The following is a 23,890-nucleotide window of genomic DNA, read 5'->3' as shown; positions in this document are numbered from 1 at the left end:
TACTAATTCTGAACAGACGGAATACTTTGGGCTTGTTCTTACGTGCCTTCAGTAAGTGTAACCAACAGCAATAGGAAATGAATTTGCTTGTACCGTAGTCCATTTAAAGCTGCTGAAGACTGAGGAGTGTGGTACACAAATACTGATTTCTCCAGGAATTAGCTGAATATGCTTTAAAGGAGACTGAGCTCATTTTTTGTTTAGATAGACGCTTAATGCTTGCTAAGTAAGAAGCATCAGCTATGACAGCTCCATGAGGACTGAATAGATAGAGTTTGGACAAAGTAAATTGTTCAGTAAGAGTACCTAAATTTAGTCAGGGAGAGGAGGAATCCTCACAGGAATATAATGGAAACTTAACCTTGAATACTTTTTCACAGTATGAAAGAAATTTCATACTTAGACAAGAAAAAGATCTACATGTTATCTGTACCTACTTCAAATTTACCTGCAGGCTTTTTGGACATGCAGTTGCTGCTACTATGAAGTGAGCGTTCTGGAATTTTCCTATCAGCCTGTACATTCTGTATTGTAACTTCTAGAGATCACCATTCTGCAAAAAACAGTGGTAATAAAACCTGTTTGATAAATTTGGACCAACATGGGAACTAATTACCCAAGCACCAAAGAAATGGGCCCAATTCCACAAATTCATGAACCTACTGTGTTATAAAAATCAGTTTTTAGTTTAGTATTTTCTTAGGCTAGGCTGGCACATTTTCAATATTTCAAGAAGACACATTACTAGATACACTTTTTCTTCATATATTTAATAAAGCTATATATCAACAACTTTTGGATTTGTATTTTTGTTTGAGCACTTATCGTTTTGGCAAAAGTGAAATATTAAATACTAGTATTAGACATGCATTCCTTTCATTCAAGCTTAAGAAAACATTTACAAAGTTGACAGATAACATTTATTAAAACATGTTATACAAAAAAGGGGCATGGGACTCTTCTATAAGAAGAAAATATTGAACAGTAACATTAAATTAAAACCATGCTGTACAATTAGGACAGCAATATTTATAGACAAAACTATCCAACCTCTGCAATACAGGCATAACATCTCACAAAATATCAAGATATGCAAATTTACTATTATAAATGACTTGTTTAGAATAAAAACTTATAGCTCATTAAGGAAGATTCACTTGACTTGCATAAACAGTTACATTTGTGGAAGAAATATGGAATCCCATGAATAATAAAAAAAAAGGAGCAGCAATCGACAGACACAGGCTTCAAGCAAAAAATCGGAACTTACAATTTAATCACATTAAAAATATACCATTTTGTTTTCCAGCATCTTTCCCTAGGGCACTGACAGTTTACAGCTTATAGCTAAAGAAGCCTAGCTATCCAATGAAGCATTTTAATGAAAAAAACCCCCCAACTTTCCTTTGTTGTTTTCAGAAAGGTTCTGTTAAAGCAAGATACTCAATATATTGAGTAGGCTCTCATAATTCAGAGACAGGTCACCTTTCTGGCACCAGCACAAAAGTGTTGAGATTACAAGACCTGACGTGCCTCCCTTCTTTCAGGCTCAATAATACAGGGACATCAAGTATTCTTTTTATAAAGAGAAACCAAATACATCAGCCTTTGATCATCCGCCTTGCGTTTGGTACAGGACGAAGTTTCTCAAACCCAGAAACACCTCAGATGAAAAAAACCTAAGACCAAAAATTGTACTGACAGTACCTTCTACAGTCTACCTGCTCACCCATAAAACAAACAAGGTAATGTTTAAAAAACAAAACAACAAAAAAAACCCCAACAGCGGTGTGTGAAATAGGAAGCTTCTCTCTCAAAAGGGTCAGATACACACCTAAGCAGAGATCTTAACCCTGCTAGCAGTTGAATTTTTCAGAATGGCAGTTACACAGATTCCATGGTAATTAACATCTTAGTTACAAAATGGAATGAAAAGTAACTTAGCTGTAGTATCATTAAGTGTTTTTACCACTGATAGGACAATGAATGGCTTCACAGCAGCAGGAAATTCTGAAAGCCTCCTGTGTGTACACTGATTCTCGATCTCAGGAGACGTTCACTTCACTACAGCCAACAGCGAGCAATATAAAAAATGCACAAATGTTTCTAAGCTGTATCATTAAAGGTGATGAAGCTTAAGGGAAGATTAATGAAATTTATCATATACATATGCATTCATATTATACATATATGGATTGCTTCCTTCCTCCCCACAAACAAGAAATAATTTCCTGTATCTTGAACAAGACCACTCCATTAGCAAAGATTAAGAGCTTGATAGAAGCTGTATCTGCGTATCTTGGTTTACTATGTACAACTGTATTGGCCATAAATTGCAGGGTTTCAGTAGCAGGGGGCTGCAAGGGTGACATGTGGCAAGACCTTGTGAACTGCCCTGCGCTAGTCAAAACAGGGTCTAGCCTGCACTGAAACTGATGTAAACAATCCACTGCATGCCAAAATTTGAACGACGGGTGTGCTCAGTGCCTCTGCTTAAACATATTTAAGAAAGAGTGGCAGCTGCTAGCAAAAAGTGCAGGGAGACACATAAGGAGAAGATACTCCTGGTGAAGAAACACACGAGGGGAAACTGAAGAGCTGCTCTTGTGAAAACACATGGAGAAGACACTGAGGACATGTATAGAGAGATGTTCACAGAAGGACACGCTCCGTGCCTGAGGAGATTCACTTCTGTGGGGACTTTGGCCTATAGGTAAGCCATGCCAGAGCAGGTACACCTCTGAAGTAACTGAGGCCCACAGGAGACCCAAGCTGGAACAGGCACATCTCTGAAGGGGCCGTGGCCCAGTGTCACCATGAGCAGTGACACTGACCAGCCCAGAGCAGCAGAGGACACCCACTAAGAAATGAGGAGCGTCAAACAAGCCAGTATGCATATGAGCCCAACCTCCTGCATGATCTGTCACCTCACTAAAAGAACTGGCACAGACCAAGTGCAACTCTCAGTGAAAACAAGGGAAACAGACTACAAAGGCAGGGAGGAGATGTGTTAGACTTATGTTGAACTTGAGGAAGGGGGAGGAAAGACATTTCCTTAAGTGTTTAAGTAATTTTTTGTTATCTTTTCCCCCCAATACCTGAATCAGTGATTAGACGTTTGTCAAAGGGCAATAAATTAAATCCAGGAAAAACACCGCAAGTCAACTGTTTTGCCTGTGATAAGCAAAAGTAAGGATTTTAGACATGTATCTCAAGCTTCCCTTAAATCATCAATCCTCTCAACTAGATCTCATAACAAACATATCAGTATTTTCCTGCAATCAATTGGTTTCATGTAAATTAACATCAGAAAGCCAAGTGCTACAAAATCAGTAGAGCAACATCTGTTGGACTTTCAAGACAATGTCATAATATGGGGTAAAACAGTAATAGGCAAATATTAAAAAGTTACTATTCATGCTAAGTCATTAAAAAAGGACATGGTTCTATAATATGATCTACTGGACCTGTTATAAAACCTTTAAAGTGTCTCTCGCAGTACATTTTATTTTAAAGCTTTATTTCAAAGTAATCTAACTGCAAATAGGAGTAATGTTTAACTTTGAAATGTCCCATATAAAAGTCATTCCAAGCTGGTAAAAGAAACAGTTTTGCTGGCAGCTCTGTAGGACGGTCTGGGTTTAACAGAAATATTTTTTTGCTTGACCATGGTTTTCAGCCTGGTGTTTCTGACCAGCCTTTTTATGGTTAAATGGGAAGAGGCACCCTTAACCTTTTTATGCAACACTGAAGTGACAATTTGAAAGGGGTTGAGAACTAATGTAATATACATGATCATTCCTGAAATGAGTATGAGAATATCTTCCCTCAAATGTGATGATGGTACTTGCAGAAATGACACCCTGTATGTAGTAAGGCCTTGGAGAATGGAAAAATAGGGCCACTGAGTGCTAGAACCCTTTCCTCTACACTCATGTAAACAGGCAAGCATTATAATTTTTCTTTTTTTTTAATATTAAAAAGACAGTGTTAGCAGTGTGGAAACAAACCATAAAGGGAATATAATTTCTAAGTTTAAAAAACATACTTATAAAGTTTTATGGTTTTTTTTTTTCAAACTACAAAGTGCTTCTATACATTAAGCAGGTTACAGTGTTAGTGAGCAAATCCCTGTTTAGTTACCTTGATTACAAGGGTTTATATGGCCACCATAGTATACTGTAGAGTTCAATTAAGTGCTAAGAATAGGAACTCTGTGGTGCTGACCATTCATGCCCATTGCCAGCAATGGGTTCACCATATTTGGGAATATGTTTTAACAAAATTCCCTATGAAAAATATCTGAAGCATTAGAAGATTAAGAATTAAGAGCCTCTTAAAAAAAATTAAAGTTTGCAAGTAGAATGCCAGAAAAGAAGTTACAGTAATTACAGCCCACTGAGTAGTAAACCCCCAGCTTGTACCAGACGTTCAGGATACAGTTCGGTTATATCTACAGTTCGGTTGTATCTTAAGACAATTCATAACTGGGAGTTCAAAAAAGCATCTAAATACTAATTATCTTTGTGTGGTTTTGCTTTACCATACAGGGTCATCTGTTTAAGTACATTATCCTGCATATTGCAGTATCTAATACATAAACTGGGGCCAGACAGGCTTACGCCTTCAATGCTGGTTAACTTTTTTCCCCCCCATGTTACCAGCACTGTACTTAGACTATAATAGAAAGAGGTGATGTCCATGTATGCTCTAACTTTTTCCTTTTTATAATATGATTCAGTAAACTACAAAGAAGGGTTAATTGCTTTTGCATAGGACTGCATTAAGCTTTCAACCCCAAAATCCTGTTGCCACCTTTACAATTGATGCATTCACTCTACCTGCAGAGCTGGCAGCATCTCTCAGAACTACAAACACTTTCCATCTATCTCCAAGAATGAGAACCCAGCATGTAGATCCTCATCCTAATGAAGCAGAAGTGCCGCTTTCCCAGCAAAAATCCAGACTTCGGACATGAGCATGGTACCATGTTCTGCAGTACCATTAATAGAGCCAAATACCATACTTTCTACTTCTTTCCACAAGCAACTTCATTTGAAGAGGTAAACAACTCTGGCTGCTTGTGATCACATGTAACCAGTCACAGTAGTTCAGTACCAAGAATCTGTATTATAGTTCTTACTATTCAAAGAGTAAAGAATTAAAAGTATAAATATCTATCAATGACTAAATAATTTTCCTAAAGCAGGTTTCTAAAACTAGATAGAAGTTCTCAAAGAAGTTTTTGTACCAATAAAAAGTCAATTCATGAATCCACAGAGTTTGGTACTTGCTACTGTAGTAAGCCACAAAAATCTGAGCAGAAAACTACAGTTTAAATGTTTGATTATTTTGGGTAAGTTCCAAATGTTACATCTTAGTTTTGTTTGGGTTTTTTTTTTTGTACAAGACATACTTATTACATACACTTCTAGAAGCTCTCACGCTGTAGCAATCAAAATCAAGTCAAGCCAAGACTCATACAGCATTAGACCCTAGCGGAGCAAAGACAAATTATACTTAATACCGATTGAAGTTTATATAGTGCTCAACTATATTTAAGTGCTTTACAGACTCTAAATAGAAATCAGCACAAAATTAAACAACATTTGTTTTACTGAAGATGGATAAAAAATATGGAAGACAGATAAAGGAAAGCCAAACCATTTTTAACACAGCCTTTCATCAAGCAATACAGTAAAGGCTATTTAATGATGTAGACTATCTAATGATGCATGTTAAGTATGTTGGCAGGCTCCAGTTTGAGGTGGAATTCAAATTTTTTTTCCATTAGAATGAGAATCATATAACCTGGTTTGATCAACCTAGTTCTCTTCTTCATTAAGCAGGGCTACTTGAACTCCCGCTTCATGTAAGTATTTGCAGGATTTGGGTCAATTTAGAGCTGGGTTTTACTGTTAATTTAGAAGACTTAGAAAAACAACAGAGCTTCTAAATACTGCTGTGATTACAATCAATGTCACAAAGACCTTACAGACCTCATTTTACAAGCACCTTTCAGATTAACCATTTGCACTTCATGCATCGAACACCTGCAGTAATACTGTGGAAAATAAAATAAAAGTTTGGTCTGCTTATACCAGCATAATCATTAAAACTTGGGGTTTTATGAGAATTTACAATAGCAAGTACCAGACATTATTTGCATAATTAGTTTATTTTGCTTACTCTACTAAATAAATGTAAGCACTAATGTCTTAGTTCATCTCAGTAGTGCTCTGCTCAGCTTTAGAAGCTTGATATGACTTGGTACAAGAGGTCACATGCCGATGAAAACTGTCCCGCCACATAAATCTTTTCCCACAGATGTTACACTCATATGGTTTTATGCCTGTATGAATTTTCATATGGCCTACAAGATGGTGTTTCATTTTGAATTTCTTACCACAGACACCACAGCCATAAGGTCGAAGACCAAGGTGCATACTCATATGCCGATCTCTCTGACTTTTGTGTGTAAAACTTTTACCACACTGACAAGGATACAGCTTATCAGCATGCGAGAATCCAGTGAGGGATGTTTCTTCTTTAATTCCTGTAGCCATTTCAATGCCTTCACCATAGCCTGCTGCTATCATAAGATCCTGTCTATGAGCACTTAAATTTCCATCTGCTCTTTCACCAGAAAATTCTTCCATAGAAGAGCCATAGAAGTCAACTTGTTCATCATAATTACTTTCATCTGCCTGTTCATCAAATTCTGCTTCCATCTTTTTGTCACCTATATGAAAGTCTTCAACACCTGAAGACTGGATTGAATGATCTGCCTGAATGGCATTCATGGATTCAGAAACTTGGTGTTCATCATAAGGATTATCAACACCTTCACAGTCTTGTTCAAATCTTTCTGGTTTCACATGGATCCACCGCTTATGAGACATGATGCTGGGTTTGCTATACATAGGTCTGGTATACTGATACTCTGCACTATCACTAGTTCCTTCTTCACCATCCTGACTTGTCATTCCAGTGCTAAGTCTATCATGTTCTGTTGAAGAATTACTGGGAAGGTACTCATGTTCTGTCAGTTGACATGACAGTTCATCTTTAGAGCTCTCTTCTTCATTTTCGCCATCCCTTAGTTCCTGCACTTTGTGGAATTCCGTCTGTCCTCCAGAGCCAAGTTCAAAGGTTTCAACAAGGCCATTGTAACTACTACTGCTCGGGGACTGATGGTCACTGCCATGGTTCATCTTCTGACACAGAACTGTTGGGTTCCCCTCTAGCACTTCAGTGCATTTATCCACTACATGCCACATCTGAAGGAAACTTGCTGCTGTTAAATAACTAACAATTTCTGGAGCAGGCATTACCAGCCGACCTGTATAGGTAGACAGAAGAATGTTTTCAAATACTCTGGGATTCATCACATCAGGCAGGACTATTCGCCTGCTGTTTTTTAGGAGAACCTGATCACAGAAGTAAGGTGAACTAGCTGCAAGAACAGCTTTATGGGCTCTGAAGAGATGGCCCTGAACTACAATGGACACATCACATAATTGTCCTTGCTGGCGCTGCTGGTTTAACTTCTGCAAAATGGTGCTAGAAAAATCTGGAAATTCCACTCGAAAAGAGCTTGATCCAGACTCCATTTCATTACAAATTTAGTGTTGAGCTGCAAGGAAAAAAAAAAAAAAAAACAACCATCAGAAATTCTGCTTAGTAAAGTATTGATCTTTCCATTTCCTCCTACACTTTTTCTTTTTTCTTTAACAAATAATATTTAAGCAGACTCATATGGAACTCAACCCAACATTTTCTGGAACCTATGCCATTGCTGTATTTCTATTTCTCCTACCCCACCTCATCTCTCTCTTTTCTGAAAGTTGTACTGAGGCCACAAATTGCTATGCCAGCACATTTTGGTGTGTTTCTTCTATCCAAGAGGACTCATCAACTATAGCAGGAGCTGCAAACAGCGTGTTACCCAGCTGAGATAGATTAAGCATTTCAAGTAAGAGTTTAGGATAATAAAAACAGTTATTTAATGAGATTATAACTCTAGGATGTCCCAGCATTTATAACAGCGTATGAAAGATTCTGCATTTCAACTGCCAACAAAATTATCTCATCGATCCCCCAATAAAGGCCAACTGTACTCTTATGAAATATTGCACTTCAAATGAAGTTTTCAAAAGCCAACATATTGATTCATACAATGACAAAGGCAGCACAGATAGAACCCTAGTGAGAATGAAGCTTATGACTCTTCTAGCGATACTCTCCTGTTGTTTCATTAACTGAAAGGTGGAATAGCAACATCTTGTACAGTCACAGGACTATAATTCAATCTTTTAATTCTGAGCTTTTTCAGATGTTTTTATAACATTCCTTACTTTAAGAAAAATCTTACAGAATTTAAAATGTTGATCAGAAAAGCGATACCTCTGCTGCACAGAATTTTTTCTGCATGTACCTTGTATATTTGCAACAACGCCAATGATTATATGCTGGACGCTCAGCTAAGAGCTCACATATTTTAATGTTTGTATTCCTACATGATCCAGACGTCTTATTACAAAGTTAACAGTCTTGTAAGCAGTAACACAATTCTTTAAAATGTCTAATTTAAAATTTAAATTGAATTTGAGATAAATTTGCATGTTATTATCATTAGAAATAATGTCAAAAATTTAAATGCAACTACGAAAGACCAACATTAACTGCCTGAGTAAGTTAAACTTGTGCAATTTTTCAATTTGATAATGTGTACACCGAATACAACGGAATTCCAGAAGAGCCGTGGAGCAGCAAACAGTTTTCCTCTGTCAAGTTCTGTTTCTCCTAAGTGGGAAAGTGTCAAAGTTTTAACAGATGGAGCTGCATACCTGAGGGAGAATACTTAGTAAATTAGCAGATAGCATATACATACAGAAAAGCACTTTGTTAATATGGTGCAAAAACAGAATTTGCGTTACAAACAGTTGGAGGACTCTGAAATTAAAGTACTTTTGTGGAAATATGGAATTGAGAAATAGGATTATGAATCCCTGCTACAGACAGCCTGTACAATAACCATAGTACTTTCCATACAGTTATGTAGCCATCAATAGATAACTGTTCATTTGGTGCACTGTGTTAAAATGCTGGCACATCAGCACAAGTGTATGACTGCTAAGGGCAGAAAAAGCAGCAATGCTTGCTTACAAGATGCAGACTACACAGGAGTGATTATATAAATCACTCAATGTTTAATCAACAACTCATGGTTACTTAATCCCTTCCTTACCATTTTGATCTGTTTTCCAGCTCATATTCTTGAAAACTCTCCCCCCCTCCCCAAAAAACTCAGTGTTCCGCCTCCAAAGTTTCAGAGCTAGAAAAGGATGACAAGCATATGGAGCATAGGTGAACACAGATTATTCACTGTTATCTTACATAAAGGTGACTAGGGTTTCCATAGAGAAGAGGGCATGGGAGTCAGAAAGCCATCAAGACTTTTCAATAAATACTGGCCCAAACTCCTTGTAAACATTGAAACTGGTATCTTCTCCAGAACTGTGAAGATTATGCTTTTAAATTTCCTTTTAATTTTTCACTAGAAGCATGGTATCAATCTGAGTATCTCATGAAGGTGTCTGAAGAAGACAGACTAGGAAGAATAACCTGTTACGAAACCCATTTGTAACCATAAATAATCACAGCAACATAGCCAAAAGAAAAAAGGTACCTTTTTTGACCACAGTTTCCTCCTTTCTTCAAATCTTACACTAATTTCCAATGCTGGGTAGTGGGAGGCACTGAAATGACTGAATAAAGCTCCCATTGGAGGACAGTCAAGTGACTAAAAATTTTGTAGCTGACCACCATAACTTGCCATATACAGTCACATTCACTTTTACATTTTCATAAATTGTTACTGGTTTACTGGTTGAAACAATTGTTTAACTGAAAAGGTGTTTACCAACTACCTTGGGATGCTCATATCTAAGATGAGAATCAGTCGTAATTTTTTTTTTTTTTGTTAAAACACTTTGTGGCACAAGGCAGTTTTCCTACAAATACTGCCTCACATAAATCATGGGTGAGCAGTTGAGCAGTTACATTCTGCTGAGACAGTAACTAAGATGCATCAACTGAGGAAACAGCCTAACACTTGCAAGTCTAGCACACCACTGCTTCCAAATACTTTGACTAACACTGTTATGAAAGAGGAAAGCCCTTTACATCACAAAGCATTACTCCCCAGAGTCCTCACCTTCAGCCCTCACAGCTTGCTTTAAGTATTTGACAAGCAAAAAATTATTATGCATATCCTTGAACAAGCTTCTTAAAATGTATTCCCAAAAGTATATGGAAATTTTCACATGAAGGTGCAAAACAGAAAATAGCATTATTTCCTCACCTTTCAAGTGAAATAAAAAGTCTAGGGACAGTAATCAACTCACCAGATGTGAATTACCACAAACTGTCATTCCTCAAGTGTAAATGTGGAATTTAGATTGAATAGTACTACATTTATAACCTAGCGTTATATAACCACTTTCAGCTAGTCCAAGAACAATCTATATGATTGTCAATATAAACTGTTCAGTAGTCTGAATGGTTTTTAATTTAGTAAATCCAACAGAATATTAGAAACAGCGGGATTTTAAAATTACTTCCTTGAAAAAAGAATCTCTGAAAAGCTTGCAGTTCAGCTGATCTTCAAGTTGTCACCTACGTAATAGCAGAAGAGTACCTTTAAATTTACTGTTTTCAGTACTCCTCAGTTTTTTTCCTCAAACCATCAGTCCTGCTATGTACCCATACAACCAATCCACTTCAGGAGACTAAACTAGCTACCGATGTTTTTCCAGAGAGTAACAGAGTATTATGCCTACCAGTTCAATCACTAATTTTTCTTTTCATTTTGCTTAAAACAACTTGACAACGTTATTTAAGTATTTCAAACAGTTATCTCACACTTAGTGTACATTATAAAAGACCTACTTTTTTTAAACAATCAGATTTTTTTAATGCAGATGCGGTTCTTTACCTCCTCTCAGAATATTCTCAGATTTAAGACTATTTTTCAATACTCGCCTACAAAAAAGATAAGGCTTCAGGATATGTTCAACTGAAATTTAAAGAAACATGTCTATAGACCTTATATAATTACTGCTAGTCTAAACTGCCATCTTTCAGCAAGGACTCAGCATGCCACCTCAGAAACGATTCCAGGTAGGAGCAGACTTTTATATATTTTAAGTTCTCATGAAAACCAAAGCCATCAAAACATAAGTAAAATATTTTCTATTAGTAAATCCATACACATCAAGAAAACTTTGCTTTTCCGAAGAGGTTTCACTTCCTCCTTTTACAATCTGCTCTGTTTCTGCGTTTTCTTTATTCCAACTCATAACGAAGTCTTTCTATTTCAATTAATAAAAAAAAGTTAGTCTCCATGCTGCAACGCTGAGTGAAACATACAAAGCACATATTACTTGCTTAAAAATAAAATTACGTAGTAATTTGCTAGTACGTAGTTACTTTATTTCCCGTACATCGCGCTTTTGAAGAAATTAATCTCTTACACCTTCCATGGCAGCAACTCAGAACCCTATAGTATCAGCTGCCGCAGAGGCACCGGTGGGGCCCTGTCCGGAAGGCGTTGCAGACCACGGCCGCAGGCCCGGCCAGGCCCCAGTGGCGGCCCCCCGACGCGGCCGAGCGGCGGGCCGATCCACCAACCGGCTCTGTCTGGAATAGAGCTAAGAGCGGACCGGGTCCAGCACCCGCCTCCCGCGGCTCCTTGGTCTGCCGAGGAGAGCCGCCCCGGCCGGGAAGCGGCGCGGGAGCCCTCAGGCGCGGCGGGGAAAGGGAAGGCCTCACTCGCCACCTCGCCCCAGAGCGGGCCCACGGAACCAGGCCCGACGGCAGCGCGGCCTCCCGCGGGCCATGAGCGGGCAGCGTCTCACCTGCGGGCCTCAGAGTCTCTCGCATAGCGGGATGCAGCCCCGGCCTCTGCGCTCAGTGCGGCCGGCACTACCTCCGCGAACCAACCCGGCCGACGCCGGAAGCAGCCCCCCCTTCCTGTGGCGAGCTTCCGCATCCCGGTCACATGACAGCCCGAGTCAGCCCTTCTGCTTCCTGCCCGCGAGGTGGCGCGAGAAGGCGGGGCCGCGACGGGCCGCCTCGCCCACGCCCTCGTCCCCGTCCCCGTCCCCGCCCCCGCTCCCTCCGGGGCCGGTCAGCGCCGGCAGAACGACCGGACGCGAATCTTACCCGGACAGCGGTGGCGCCCCCTGTTGGCCCCGCCTCCGTGAGCGGCGCCGCTTGTAGGCGCTGAGGCCCGGGAGGCCGCAGAGCTGGCGGCGCCGGGCGGCGCGGCCGCCGGCGGGCCGGAGCCTGGTGGGGCCCTGGCGCGGCCCCTCGCTGCCGCGCGGGCGGCTGCAGCGACGGCGGCGCCCTCGCTCACCGCGCCCGCAGGTGGCCGCGGGGTGTCTGCGCTTTTCCTCTGCGTCCGTGTGGCGGCCCCCGGCGCCCTGCCCGCCGGGCTGCCGGAGGGAGTCCTGCGCCCGTCCCGCCGGCGGGCAGCTGAGCCGCGGCCGTCCCTGACGAAAGGACCTTCTGGTCAGAGAGGTCCCGCGGCCCTCCCTGCGCCAGACCTTCAGGGCCTTCCTGGCGCTTCACCTACGTCTTGTTTTTAAAACGTCTTTGCAAAGCCTGTGAATGTGAGGGATGGTCATTGTACTCACCAGCCTGGGGGGGCGTCTCAGTCAGGCCGCATGATAGGCTCCTGACACACTGGGCTCCCGGAATTTCATAGTGAAATTGGAACTAGCCTAAAAGGTAATGGTCAACTGGCAAAACCAGGTGTTGCTACAAACAGCAATAAAATGAGAGAAGGAGCACCAGTCCTTTGGAATGTCAGTACTGCTGAGAAATCCAGGAGGAACTGAATATTCTTGGAATCCCCTGGAGGAGAAATAGGTGATAATAGAGATTTACTATGGTATCACATCTTCAACTGGTCTCTGAATACAGTTGGTGATTTTTGAACACCTATCTGGAAGCAGACAGTCTAGCAATAGGCATCTAGTCTGCCCTGCCAAACGGTATTGCTGCCAAAGAGTGAATTAGTTTCACAAAACTAAATCTAAACTAACATTTGGTAGTAGCAACTAAAGAGAGCGTTATCATTTCATCAAAATTTCTCAGTTGTTGAAAAATACTGTTTCAAGGCTGAGGCTAATACATGCACTGTAATTTCTTATGAACAATATGGAAAGCATTAACTTTTTAATGAGCACCAGATCTCTAAAACAAGTTGTTTGTGCTACATAAGAAAATAGGCACAATCCAATAAGGCATCAAAAGCAGGTTACTTTACACATTTCACAGTACAAATGCAATCTAATGCTTTGAAAAGGAACAAAGGAGGTACGTTTTGGAGCAGAATAATCATCTTCCCCAGTCCGGCTTCCTTTTTTTTTTTCCCTTGGCGAGTTAATGTGCTTTGTGGGAAAGAGTAACAAATTACAATATGCATTTTTGTAGGAATTTATCTACAATAAAATTTTATGTTTAAGTTTACCTTTACCACATTACTAGTTGTCTTAGTATGCCTTGAGGCATTACTTTTCTATTTATTAAAATACATGTCTTTAAAATAAAGTTAAGACTACTTCTTACAACTCTTGTTGTACTTCCTGTAATTTTCTGAGTGGGAGTTAACACATATATATAAGGAGGGACTGAATCCCTAATGTCTTCTCCATACAGTCTAAATACATTATTTTTCACATTCTTTAAGTCTGTTTCTGTGAATTAAAGTGGCATTTGCCTTTGATTTCCTGAGGATCTCAAACCAAGAATCATTCAGCAAGAAATGCAGCACAAGATGAAAGTATAGCAAACCCATCTCTAATAAAATCACTGTTAATAATTTGTTCTGTGTAAAAGAGAGTGATGTTACTGTATATACACTGGAGGTGCCACTTACATATTGGCAGAGGGGAAATATCTTTTTTGGCCTGCCCTCAATCTACTGGTATGTGTGAGATACATAAGGATGGGCAGATATGATACATCCTGGTAATGTGCATCCTTTTTCAAGTTTTTCCTTCCTTTCTAAACTGTTTCAATGCGAGGTTTAGATCAATATTATCTGCAGAATTCTTTTAAAGATGCAATAGTTCCATTAAGGAAACAGAGGGTTCAGGAACTGCTCGTGAAGTGCTATGCATTGTTGCTATACTGGCCACGAGAACAGTCTTAGAGCTGAGTCAAACTTGAAGTCTCTAGCAAGGCAGGTAGAAGCTGTGAAAGTGGTCTCAGAGGGTTGTAGGGGCAGCTGCTCTGCTCCTGCTGAATCCTCTTGTGGACAAAACTGCCAGGTGCCCCAGCTTTCGCAAGGTTCAGGTTTCTGCCCAGTAGGTAGATTGAGAAAGGGAGAAAGCGTCTATGAGTTAGAAGGCAAGATAGGAGGCATGTAGGACCCAAGCCAAAATGAGAAGAGTGATGGCATGTTTTGTGTATGTTAGCTTTAGAGATGCCTGTGCTGTGGCAGCAGCATCATGAATGTGTGTAAAAGGCGTAAGGAAGATGTGTTGCATTGTTTGCTCAGGGACAGCATTCTCAGATTCTCAGAACAAGCTGTCATCACTCTTACTGGTGACATTAGTTTAAAGATGCAATTGGTTTTGCGTCTTGGGAAAATTGGGGTTTGAACCAATACTGGGTGTGTAACTACGTGCTATATTGAGGGGAATAGTGAGTCAAAGCGAGAGTGGTCAAGAACGTAACTTCTACCATCAGTTTCAGTGAATGTTCATCTCAGAGCTTTAACAAGTCAGGGATAGCAGATTCATGTAGCTTTATCCCAAGTAATAGGATGAAGGAAAAATACTGTCATGCATGATGAAGAAGGAGCTCTAATTTAACTTGGAATTAAACATTTAATTTGATCGTTAATGGACTTTCTTCTTTTTTTTCATTTTTTAACTGAAGTTTAAGTGCAAATTTGCATTCCCAGATCATTCTCCAAACTTAACATGTAAGGAAGAACAGATACCTTCCTTATGGAGTCTTCAGGCAAAGTTTGTGTATGATGATTGAAGAAATACAAAGGGCAATAACTCCATCCTCCAATAGTATTGCTGTTTTTGTCTGGCTATTAAGGTATATTATATACGTTTCGATAAGCATTGTCCTATCTATATTGTCAGAATTGAGAGGTTGATTTAGTGATGAAAAGCCAGAATGTATTAAGCTAGAATTGAAAGAATACCCATACAGTGTACTGTGTATAATTTCCATATTACCCGGAGTGTATCTACTGAATCCTGGATGAAAACTGGCCTTAATGACAATGATCAGGGGGCTCAGTTTCTGCAGTTCACTTCTAGCTGCACTTACTTCAGAAAGCAAATTTAATGCAAAACCGAGCATAGGAAAATAAAGAAGTAGCAGGAAAGTCGCCAACATCACATGTAGTATACTGAAGAGATGCATTTGCCACTCGGGCATTGTGATAATGCATAGTTGCTTGAAAGATGACTTTCTTTCTGTGGTTTGATTTGGGATTTGATGTATTTTCTAATACAAGCAGTCAATAAGAATAATATTGTCACCACAAAATTTCCCTGAAGAGTCCTCTTTTTTCTTTGTTCCACTGATGCTCTCCATTCCAATGTTTTCAACACTGCTGTAGGCACTACTAGGAGAGGACCACCAGAGAGCAGTACTTGATTCTGCTGTCCTAGGAGGGCTCTGGCTTTTCACTCGTGTTCTTCACATGCTGAGGACAGATACCTGATCTGCTACGTGACAAGAATTGTTCTACAGTCAGACCACTCAATTGGCCATGCAACGAGAACATTCATGAACTTTTCAAAATTAAGATGAGATTCCACGAGAATGATTTATAGGATGAAGGTAGATCAAAGATTTACTTTGAACTCTCCAAACAAACCTGTGGCCTTCACGGTAGTGTTACTGTGCGAGCATATTGAGGGAATTTGTTGCTCTATTTCTGTCAGGAACCAAGCCCCCAAACAAAAAGTTAACACAGTTTTGGACAGTATCTTAAGATAGTAAGAGAGGCAACTGAATACTAGGCATTTTGGGGAAAGTAAACTACTGACACTTTGTGACTTTTTCTCTAAGAAAAAGAAAGGGAGTTCAAGTATAGCCTCTGTTCGTACTAGATGGCATGTCTTTTTCTTGCAGTTGTTAGGGGTGCAACAGAAGACCTGTGTTGCTTCTCTGTAAGAAACTGGTGAGCTAAGCAAGGGTGGTACCACTTTGTTTCAGAATTTTCTCATTCAGTTGAAAGAAAACATGATGGAGTCTTCTTTACAAGTGAAAATCCAGCAAAATAATTTTCAGTCTTGGAGATATCTGGCGTAAGCAGTGACTTTCTACACTTCCCAGTCTTGTCCTGTTTAGATTTTCTGAGTTTACTGGAAATAATGATGATTTTAATTTTAGCTGCACGTGTAGTACTTGGTGTTCCTTACGAAACGGTCTTTGAGGAAAAGAAATTGCAATTATATGCGCCTATAAAGCTACGTGTCAGGGAACTTGATTTGCTGACATGTCTGTTGCCAGTTACCAAGTATCTTTTAGGTGGCAACGTTTCAGTAGCTTAAAGGGGGAAAGGCCGGGAATTTGGAATAGGACCTCTATGACTTCAGGAACCTCTGCAGAAGGTTGTAGTTCTAGAACCTTTCTGTTAGTTCTGACAAATAAAGGCTGGACGTGCTTGAGTCCCGTTTGAGGGGCGCCACACGCTCCCCTTTCTGCGAAGGCCGCAGGCTGGGCGGGGCGGGGGCGCGGCGGGGCGGATCGGCTGCCAGGCTGGCCTGGCCCAGCAGATGGCGGCCAAGGCCGGGGCGCCCGTCCTCAGCCCAGCGCGGCGGTCGATGCTGGCGGTGAACCCCGAAGGCACCGGGTTTCCCCCCAGAGCAGCCTGGCTCTGGATGCTTGCGATAAATCCCAAGGGCAGTGTTTTTTCCCTCAGAATGAAACTTCTAAAAATTGGTATTTATTATGTTTAATCTTTAATCTTTTTTTAAAGAAAACAGACGATAATCTCTGGATTTTTGAATTCACCACAAAGACTTCAGCTGGATTCGACTCATCACTGAAATGCAGCAATGTGGAGAAATATTACATACGGAAAAAATATGTACTGGGAATATTTATAATGGGTCCTGCTCTCGCACCGTAAGGGAACCAGCATTTGCCTCCCATTTTCATTGCCGAAGCTCTAAACCAGACACTCGCTTTACTGCTAAGGCAAAGAAGCACCAGCAGAGCATGGCCAAGGTCTAGTATTCAGCAGCATCACGCTGATTTGGAACATTCACAGGCTGTGGAAGTCTCATCCTATGTCTCCTTAAAATTTCACCCAAGCTAGAACAATAGAGATGTTCTTTGACTTAGCTTGAGCAAGAAAACATGTTAAAACACAGAAGGGAAGAGAGAGCATGCTGTTCCACAGGGACGAAATGAGCTCTTTGAGACAGAAATCATACCCATTTTATCAAGTACTATATCTGAATAAAATTTGGTTTGTGCATGTATTTTCAAGTCTAATAGTGCACATTCACAGATTTTAAGTCCATATCCTTCTGACATTAGTAGGAACCCTAATAAGAACTTAAATACAAGATTATTTAATACAACACAATTATCAAGTTGTCTTTTGTAGTCATTATCAGAATACATTAGTAAATTAAGCAATGTATGAGAATGATAAGCAGTAGGGTGAGGAATTTTTGAATGAGGAAAGACCTATTTTCAGATGAAATTTGAGAAGGAAACAATTACATAATATTGCAGCTGCTGCAGAAGAAGAACCTCTAACACAATGGCACGGTAGGGAAAAGAGAAGGCCTCAGTAGTAAAGATGGGTAGATAAGAACGGGGACAAGTGACACAAGGTGTAGGAGAGACCCTGGAGCATTTGTGTTAGAAACCCGGTTGAAAAAAAATATCAGAGGAACATTGTACAGTGCCATTGTACATGGCTTTGGAAAAATGTTGAACTTACAGATGAGCGCAGAATATATTAAAAAATAGCTTAGGATCAAATCAGATAAACTAAGTTGTCTCAACACACAATATAAAATCCCTATATTGAAATTTGAGATCTAAATAGGAAAAATCTAGCATCAGAGTGTACTGCTCACTGTGTGATTAGGATGGTAACAGTGACGGCGACATGCTGATGGAAATTTGTCTGAGAGGAGCAGGAAACAATCAGTGATTCCTTCTACCGCCGTGTAGATTGAGTAAATGACACATTAGGATGTGATGCCGTTGCTAAGTTTTGCTAAGTTTGTCTACTGCTTTTGGAGCAGCCAGCTATGATTCCACTAGAAGAGATGTGCCCCTTGACTCAGTAATGAGCAATGTGTATGACCTGGGTCAGAATATTATTGTCAATGAGAGTCTGTAACACAGACCAAAATGTATTTGTGTTTCACATTTTTGCAGGAACCTTAAAACTAAAAAAAATCTGTAACAGGAGGATTTTTTTGTTTTTTTAAATAATATCCCCCCCCACCCCACCACCCCCTTGTTAAAAAGAAACTAAAATCAGCTCTTAAAAAGGGTAAAAAGTTTCCAGGTGGCATAAATGTTATTAAAGATGCCCTACTGGTCCAGAAGAAACCTAGCAGGGCTGAACAGCAGACTAAAGGAGGCTGTTAGTAAAGACATAATTTCAAAAGGTTGAAGTCATGTCCAAAAGATGAAAATAGAAAAGATCATAAACTCAGGTCAATTAGATCTCAAAGTACAATAAGACAGGTCAAAATAAAAGACATTGAGGAAAGAGGGTGCAATAAACCCTTTTTCAATACACTAGGAGCAGGAAGGCTGATAGATTTTGCAGTGTCAATGAGTGATCAAGAGCATGCAGAGAATTAAATTATTTTTTTTCCATCTACATTTTTTGTGAAGATCAGAGATGTTTCCACTCATGTTTTGTAAGGGATGTACTGAAAAAATCTCAATCTGAAATGCCTATAGTCCTAGAAGGAGCTATAGAACAGATAAAGGAAATAAAAAATAAAAATTTGCCAAAACCAGATAACTTTTTATCAAGAATTCTAAAGGAATTTGAACATGAAATTATTTCTTTACTGACTGCAGTTACAACTTGTTTCATGAAATGGCTTCACTATCAGAAGAACAGAAATGGCAAATGTGATACCAATTTTAAGGCGGTTTAGGAGAAATCTGGAGGGCTAGATACCCATATATCTGAGGTCCATATTCGGGAAGCTGGTGGAAACAATAATAAGAATGTTTATGATACACACAGAAAAATATGTCTCAGTGAAAACTCAGTGCATCTTTTGCCTCACAAAACTGATCATGTTCTCTGAAGTAGTCATTGAGCATGAATCCAATACAGTCTTGGATTTCCAAAAAGCGTCTGGCAAGCTTCCTCACCAAAAGCTTTTAAAGAAATTAAGCAGGCAAGGGACAAAAGAAGAGATCAGACCTTCCCATAGATAAATACCTCTTTAAATATGAAACCAAGGTAGAAATAGTTGGTTGTTTTTCTTAATGGAAGAAAATCAGTAGTGGTCTCCCGCAGGGGTCTGTGCTGAGGCATCTGTCATCTGCCAGTTTATAAATTGTATAGAAGAGTTGAACAGTGAGGTGGCAAAGTTTTCTGATAATGCTGAGTTAATCAGGGTGGTTTAAAAAAAAAAAAAAGACCCAAAAGGCAAGTGATTTAGAAAGACTTCATGATATTGAACAACTTGTGATAAAATCTTGCGTAAAATTTAATGGAGATAAAATTTAAGTGGCAGCCATTAGGAGAAACAAATCGTATGTAATTATGGACTCCGCAATAACTGTTAATACTGTGGAAGCAGATCATAGATTGTAATAGATGGGTCTTTGAAGATTAATGCACAAGGCAGAATCAAGAACCCTATGACCAACAGGATGTTGGAAATTCTCAGAAAATGGGTAGAGAATAAAAGAGAAAACACCATGGTGTTCTGTCCTTGTGTGTGATCTCAAATCTTGAAGAGGCACAGAGGGTGCTGGCAAAGATGTTCAGCTGTAGTGAGTGGTTTCTGTGTGAGAATGGGTAAATAGATCAGGATGCCTTTACCTGGACAAGGAAAGGAATATACCAGAGGCCTGTCATGCTGTCCATACAGACAGCATTTCTAGCTTGGGATGCCCAACGGCTGCTGCAGCTGAGGGCTGCAACAGGATGCTGGGGAGCTCTGCGGTATCCATCTGGAAGTGACCCACTGGGTGATGTGAGCCTAAATGGATGTTGGTCTGGACTGGGGCAAACATTCTAAATTATTGACAGGTTAATGGAGGGGTTTAGAAATAGGGTCAGTATCCAATCAGGTCCAAAATGGAGCTGGTAGGAATTATAAATAAAACATCACATGTACAAATCCAGAGAGACACGGAATTATGTCTCAATCAAAATGGATAAAATATTAACACCATTCTGGTTTTTAATGACCATTTATTATTATGATGTTAAAGCGACAGAATGTTCCACAGTGTACCATGAAACTGTCTCCAGTGGGAACTGCACTATGTGAAAAAAAGTAAATGGCCAAAATGGCAGGCAAGGAAAGTGGTCTTGCGTTTGATCATTATGTTGCTTTTCCTATACTATTCACTGCTCTCAGAGGGAGAGCACAAAGGATTGAGAGTGCTACAGGCTTTCATTTTGGTTTGACACTGTCCCTTTAAAATTTCATGCTCACACAAAAGAACATGTCAAAGTGACAGCTAAAAGCTGACATTTAAAAAGTGACATCTCTCTAATGTCACCTTTGTTACTGTTTTTGATTTCCCATTGCCCTATAGGATAATTGCAAACAATACCAAAAACAATTCAAGTGAACTTTGTTATCTTTCGAGGGTGCTACTGAATCACTTTCCTGTATGATGTTGCTTCATTTACTAAAATGAGTCTAAGCTTGCTGCAGAATTTCTTCCCTCTCCCTCCCTCCCCCACAGTGACTGTAAAAGTTGCTAGCTATAAAGTATTCTTGGTGTTTAAATCTGACAAATTATGTGCCCTATCTCTATGGGCTGAGTTCTGACTGAAATTGGCCACCTGCATGAAGCAGGCTGCTCTGCAGTGGCCCCACAGCTCAAACAGAGCTGAACAAGTCCCTGCTGTACCAGACTGCCCTGAGCAAGCCATGTAGCCTCTCTGAGCTGCAGTTTCTAACCTGTAAAATGAGAAACAGCCCTCTCGCTACCGAAACGAGGAGGCATATACTCAAATGCTGTCTTCACCAGAGGGGTTTTGAGAAGGGTTTTCAACAAGGAAATTTTGTACATGAGGACTGGAAAGGGATTTCAAACATAATTGATAGCAGACAAGAGAACAGTAGAAGGGCATTCAAAAAGCATAGCAAAGCTAGAATTTTATAGAAAACTACTTTTGCAAGTATTTTCAGTTCATCCTCCATCTTCTTCATTGTCTTCCTAATGTTCATTGATAAAGAGGCAATATATTCTACTTTTTCAGAACGTATAGAAGTAATGTCATTTACTTCAGCATTTTCTAGCAGTGTTTGTAGGTGGGAAACCTCTGTAAACCATACACCTTTGCATTCCTTTTTCATTGCATCTGTCTCTTTTTCATTAAAAGCTGATTCTCCTTTATTGAGAACCAGCTCCTGTGAACAGAAACTTATTATGGGTTCAGCTAGCTGAGAACATATGCCTACATAGAGTGTTCTGGAGAGCTATGACAATTTTTTTCCTGAGCAATCTCAGGGCAGGCTCTAAACCCTGATAATCTAATCGTGTCTCTTGGTGGCAGAGGGCTATGTTCAACCCACAGTTTAGAAATAGACAGCAGGCAAATACAAGATCCTCACTATATCAGACTTTCATAGTTAGCCTTATCTAATGCTAATATGATAGAAAATGCTCAAAAAGGAGTTCTTGGATCAGAGTTAAACTCTGAAGAGTTACCAGCTAGATGGACATTTTTCCTAACTTGGCACTTAAACCACTAAAGACACAAGGCTAAGACACTGTGACCCTACCACTATACCTCGAGTTATATTGTCATTAGATTTGTCTAACACAAGATTGGTCCATTGGGAATCTTACAGTCCCCTTGAATTTGTGCAGGATTTACAGTATTTCTAAAAATCAGAAAGAAAATATGAAGAAGTCTTATAAGCCTTCAAATTTATACAGTGTGTCCATTCAGCTGATGCCCAAAATAGATCATAAGTCTGTATCAAGCCTGTTCCCCCCCCTTTTTTTTTCATTTTTGCAGCACACAGCTGACAATTGCTGGGTCTGCACTGCTCCTTGCTGCTGGTGGGCAGGCTTGTGGACCAAATCTTCATGCTAACAGCGGATGGGAGGTTTGGGGCCTGGGGCAGAGTGTTGCTGCGTGTGCTTTTGACAGACTGGATTAACATTTTTTTCTTAATATTTTGTATGTCAGAGAGAAAATTCCCATCAAGAAAGCAGGCCCTTGTGTGGTTAGAAAAGGGTTCTTCCACCTTTGGCAGGCTATCAAGCTATCGGTAACATTTTAAATGGCTTTTAATTGAAGTATCCTATCTTTCCTTGTAATCTCTTCTGAAAGTTGTCTTTGTTAGCTGCTCTACTGTTTGCTTGACCAAAAATTCTTTCTGATCAAACTAATGGGGATGCTTATCTCAAGACATCATGTCATATGGTTTTGCAGAACAGGTAGTGTATCAGCTGTTCTGGACCAAATTCCAGATGTTGGCTGCAGATGCCAACACTTTCAGGTCTGAGTCAAAGAGGGGGAAAAAAAAAGTAGTTTATTGGAAAGTGTTTTTATATGTGCTTCTGAAACAAGCAGAGCCAGGTACTGTTCTGCTGCTTACACCACCCATCAAGAATTCTTTTGATACAATTTGCTTTCAGTCAAGGTAACAGAAGCAAAAACTTCTTTCCTTATTTGCAAGCAGAAAACCCTAAATTTGTTAAAGAGCAAGTTTATGCCACCTTCCATAGGGGTTTTTTTTGATGAGAAATAAACTGTACTTGAGAGATGAAATGGCAAACAGCTAATTGAAGCTTATGTTTTGGCCTGTGTAGAGGACACTGTGAACCTACAGTTAGAAGTGCAAAGTGTTGCAAAAAGTGAATATTGATGCAAAGAGCACATGTGAAAGAAACTCACAACAGAAAAGAACTCAGCCTAACCTTCAGTAGCAGAAACAGCAGTAGAGGCTTCCTTGGCTGCCCTGGCAGTCCCTGTTGCATGTTCAGCATGCAGACAAGAGGAGAGAGGATTCATTTTGCTCCTGGTATGGGAGTCAAGTACTCCCTACTGGTAGGCAAGTGATTCAGGTACAGCCTCAGAGTGTTACCACAAGGGTAATCTAATTTCCACTGTAACTGATTGCACAAACCACTTTTGTAGGGATGTATTTTGGAATTTCTCTCTAGACTACCATAGTATTAACTCTGCACCTTGCTTGGCCTGCCAGGTAGCTTTGCTAAGCATTTGGATAGGAAAACAACCATGTACTCCACTTTTTAAAAGACAGATTTCTGTAAAGAGTCAACAACACAAATGCAATTGATACCTGACTCAACAAGCTTCATCGTCTGGTTACAACAGCACTGTAACTCCCCAGCAGGAAGCCCACACCAGCAAATCTCACAGTTCAGAAGATACTCTGACTAATGCCAGGTTCATACTGCAAACTGGGGCCACAGTGAGATTCTTAAAAGCTCCTGCTACATTCTCTGCTAAATTAGTCAGGTGCTGATCATTATTCACCTGCCAGACTGCTTTCCCATCCTTTCCTTGAAATGGGCTCTGACTCCACATTGTCTAATAGAAGCCAGCTGGAATGGGATACCTGTCTGATATAGCTCTGAACTAAGGAGTAGAATTCTGAGATCATGGTGGAGAATATAAAAT

General features: G+C 40.0%; 1 protein-coding gene across 1 annotated transcript; it reads right to left on the bottom strand.

Annotated features, from left to right (window-relative positions):
* Positions 1 to 5,837: 5,837 nt before the first annotated feature.
* ZBTB43 (zinc finger and BTB domain containing 43) lies at positions 5,838 to 11,943 on the bottom strand. The gene is made up of 2 exons (XM_059828777.1): positions 11,922 to 11,943; positions 5,838 to 7,636 (listed from the first exon to the last, which is right to left on the bottom strand). The coding sequence occupies exon 2, from the start codon at positions 7,611 to 7,613 to the stop codon at positions 6,219 to 6,221; it is 1,395 nt and encodes a 464-aa protein (XP_059684760.1). The 5' UTR covers positions 7,614 to 7,636; positions 11,922 to 11,943; the 3' UTR covers positions 5,838 to 6,218.
* Between the last annotated feature and the right edge of the window lie 11,947 nt (positions 11,944 to 23,890).

Source organism: Gavia stellata, chromosome 24 (genome assembly GCF_030936135.1).
Source record: "Gavia stellata isolate bGavSte3 chromosome 24, bGavSte3.hap2, whole genome shotgun sequence".
Taxonomy (NCBI): Eukaryota; Metazoa; Chordata; class Aves; order Gaviiformes; family Gaviidae; genus Gavia; species Gavia stellata.
The sequence above is the reverse complement of the archived record's forward strand: the minus strand, read 5'-3'. Positions and strand labels throughout refer to the sequence as shown.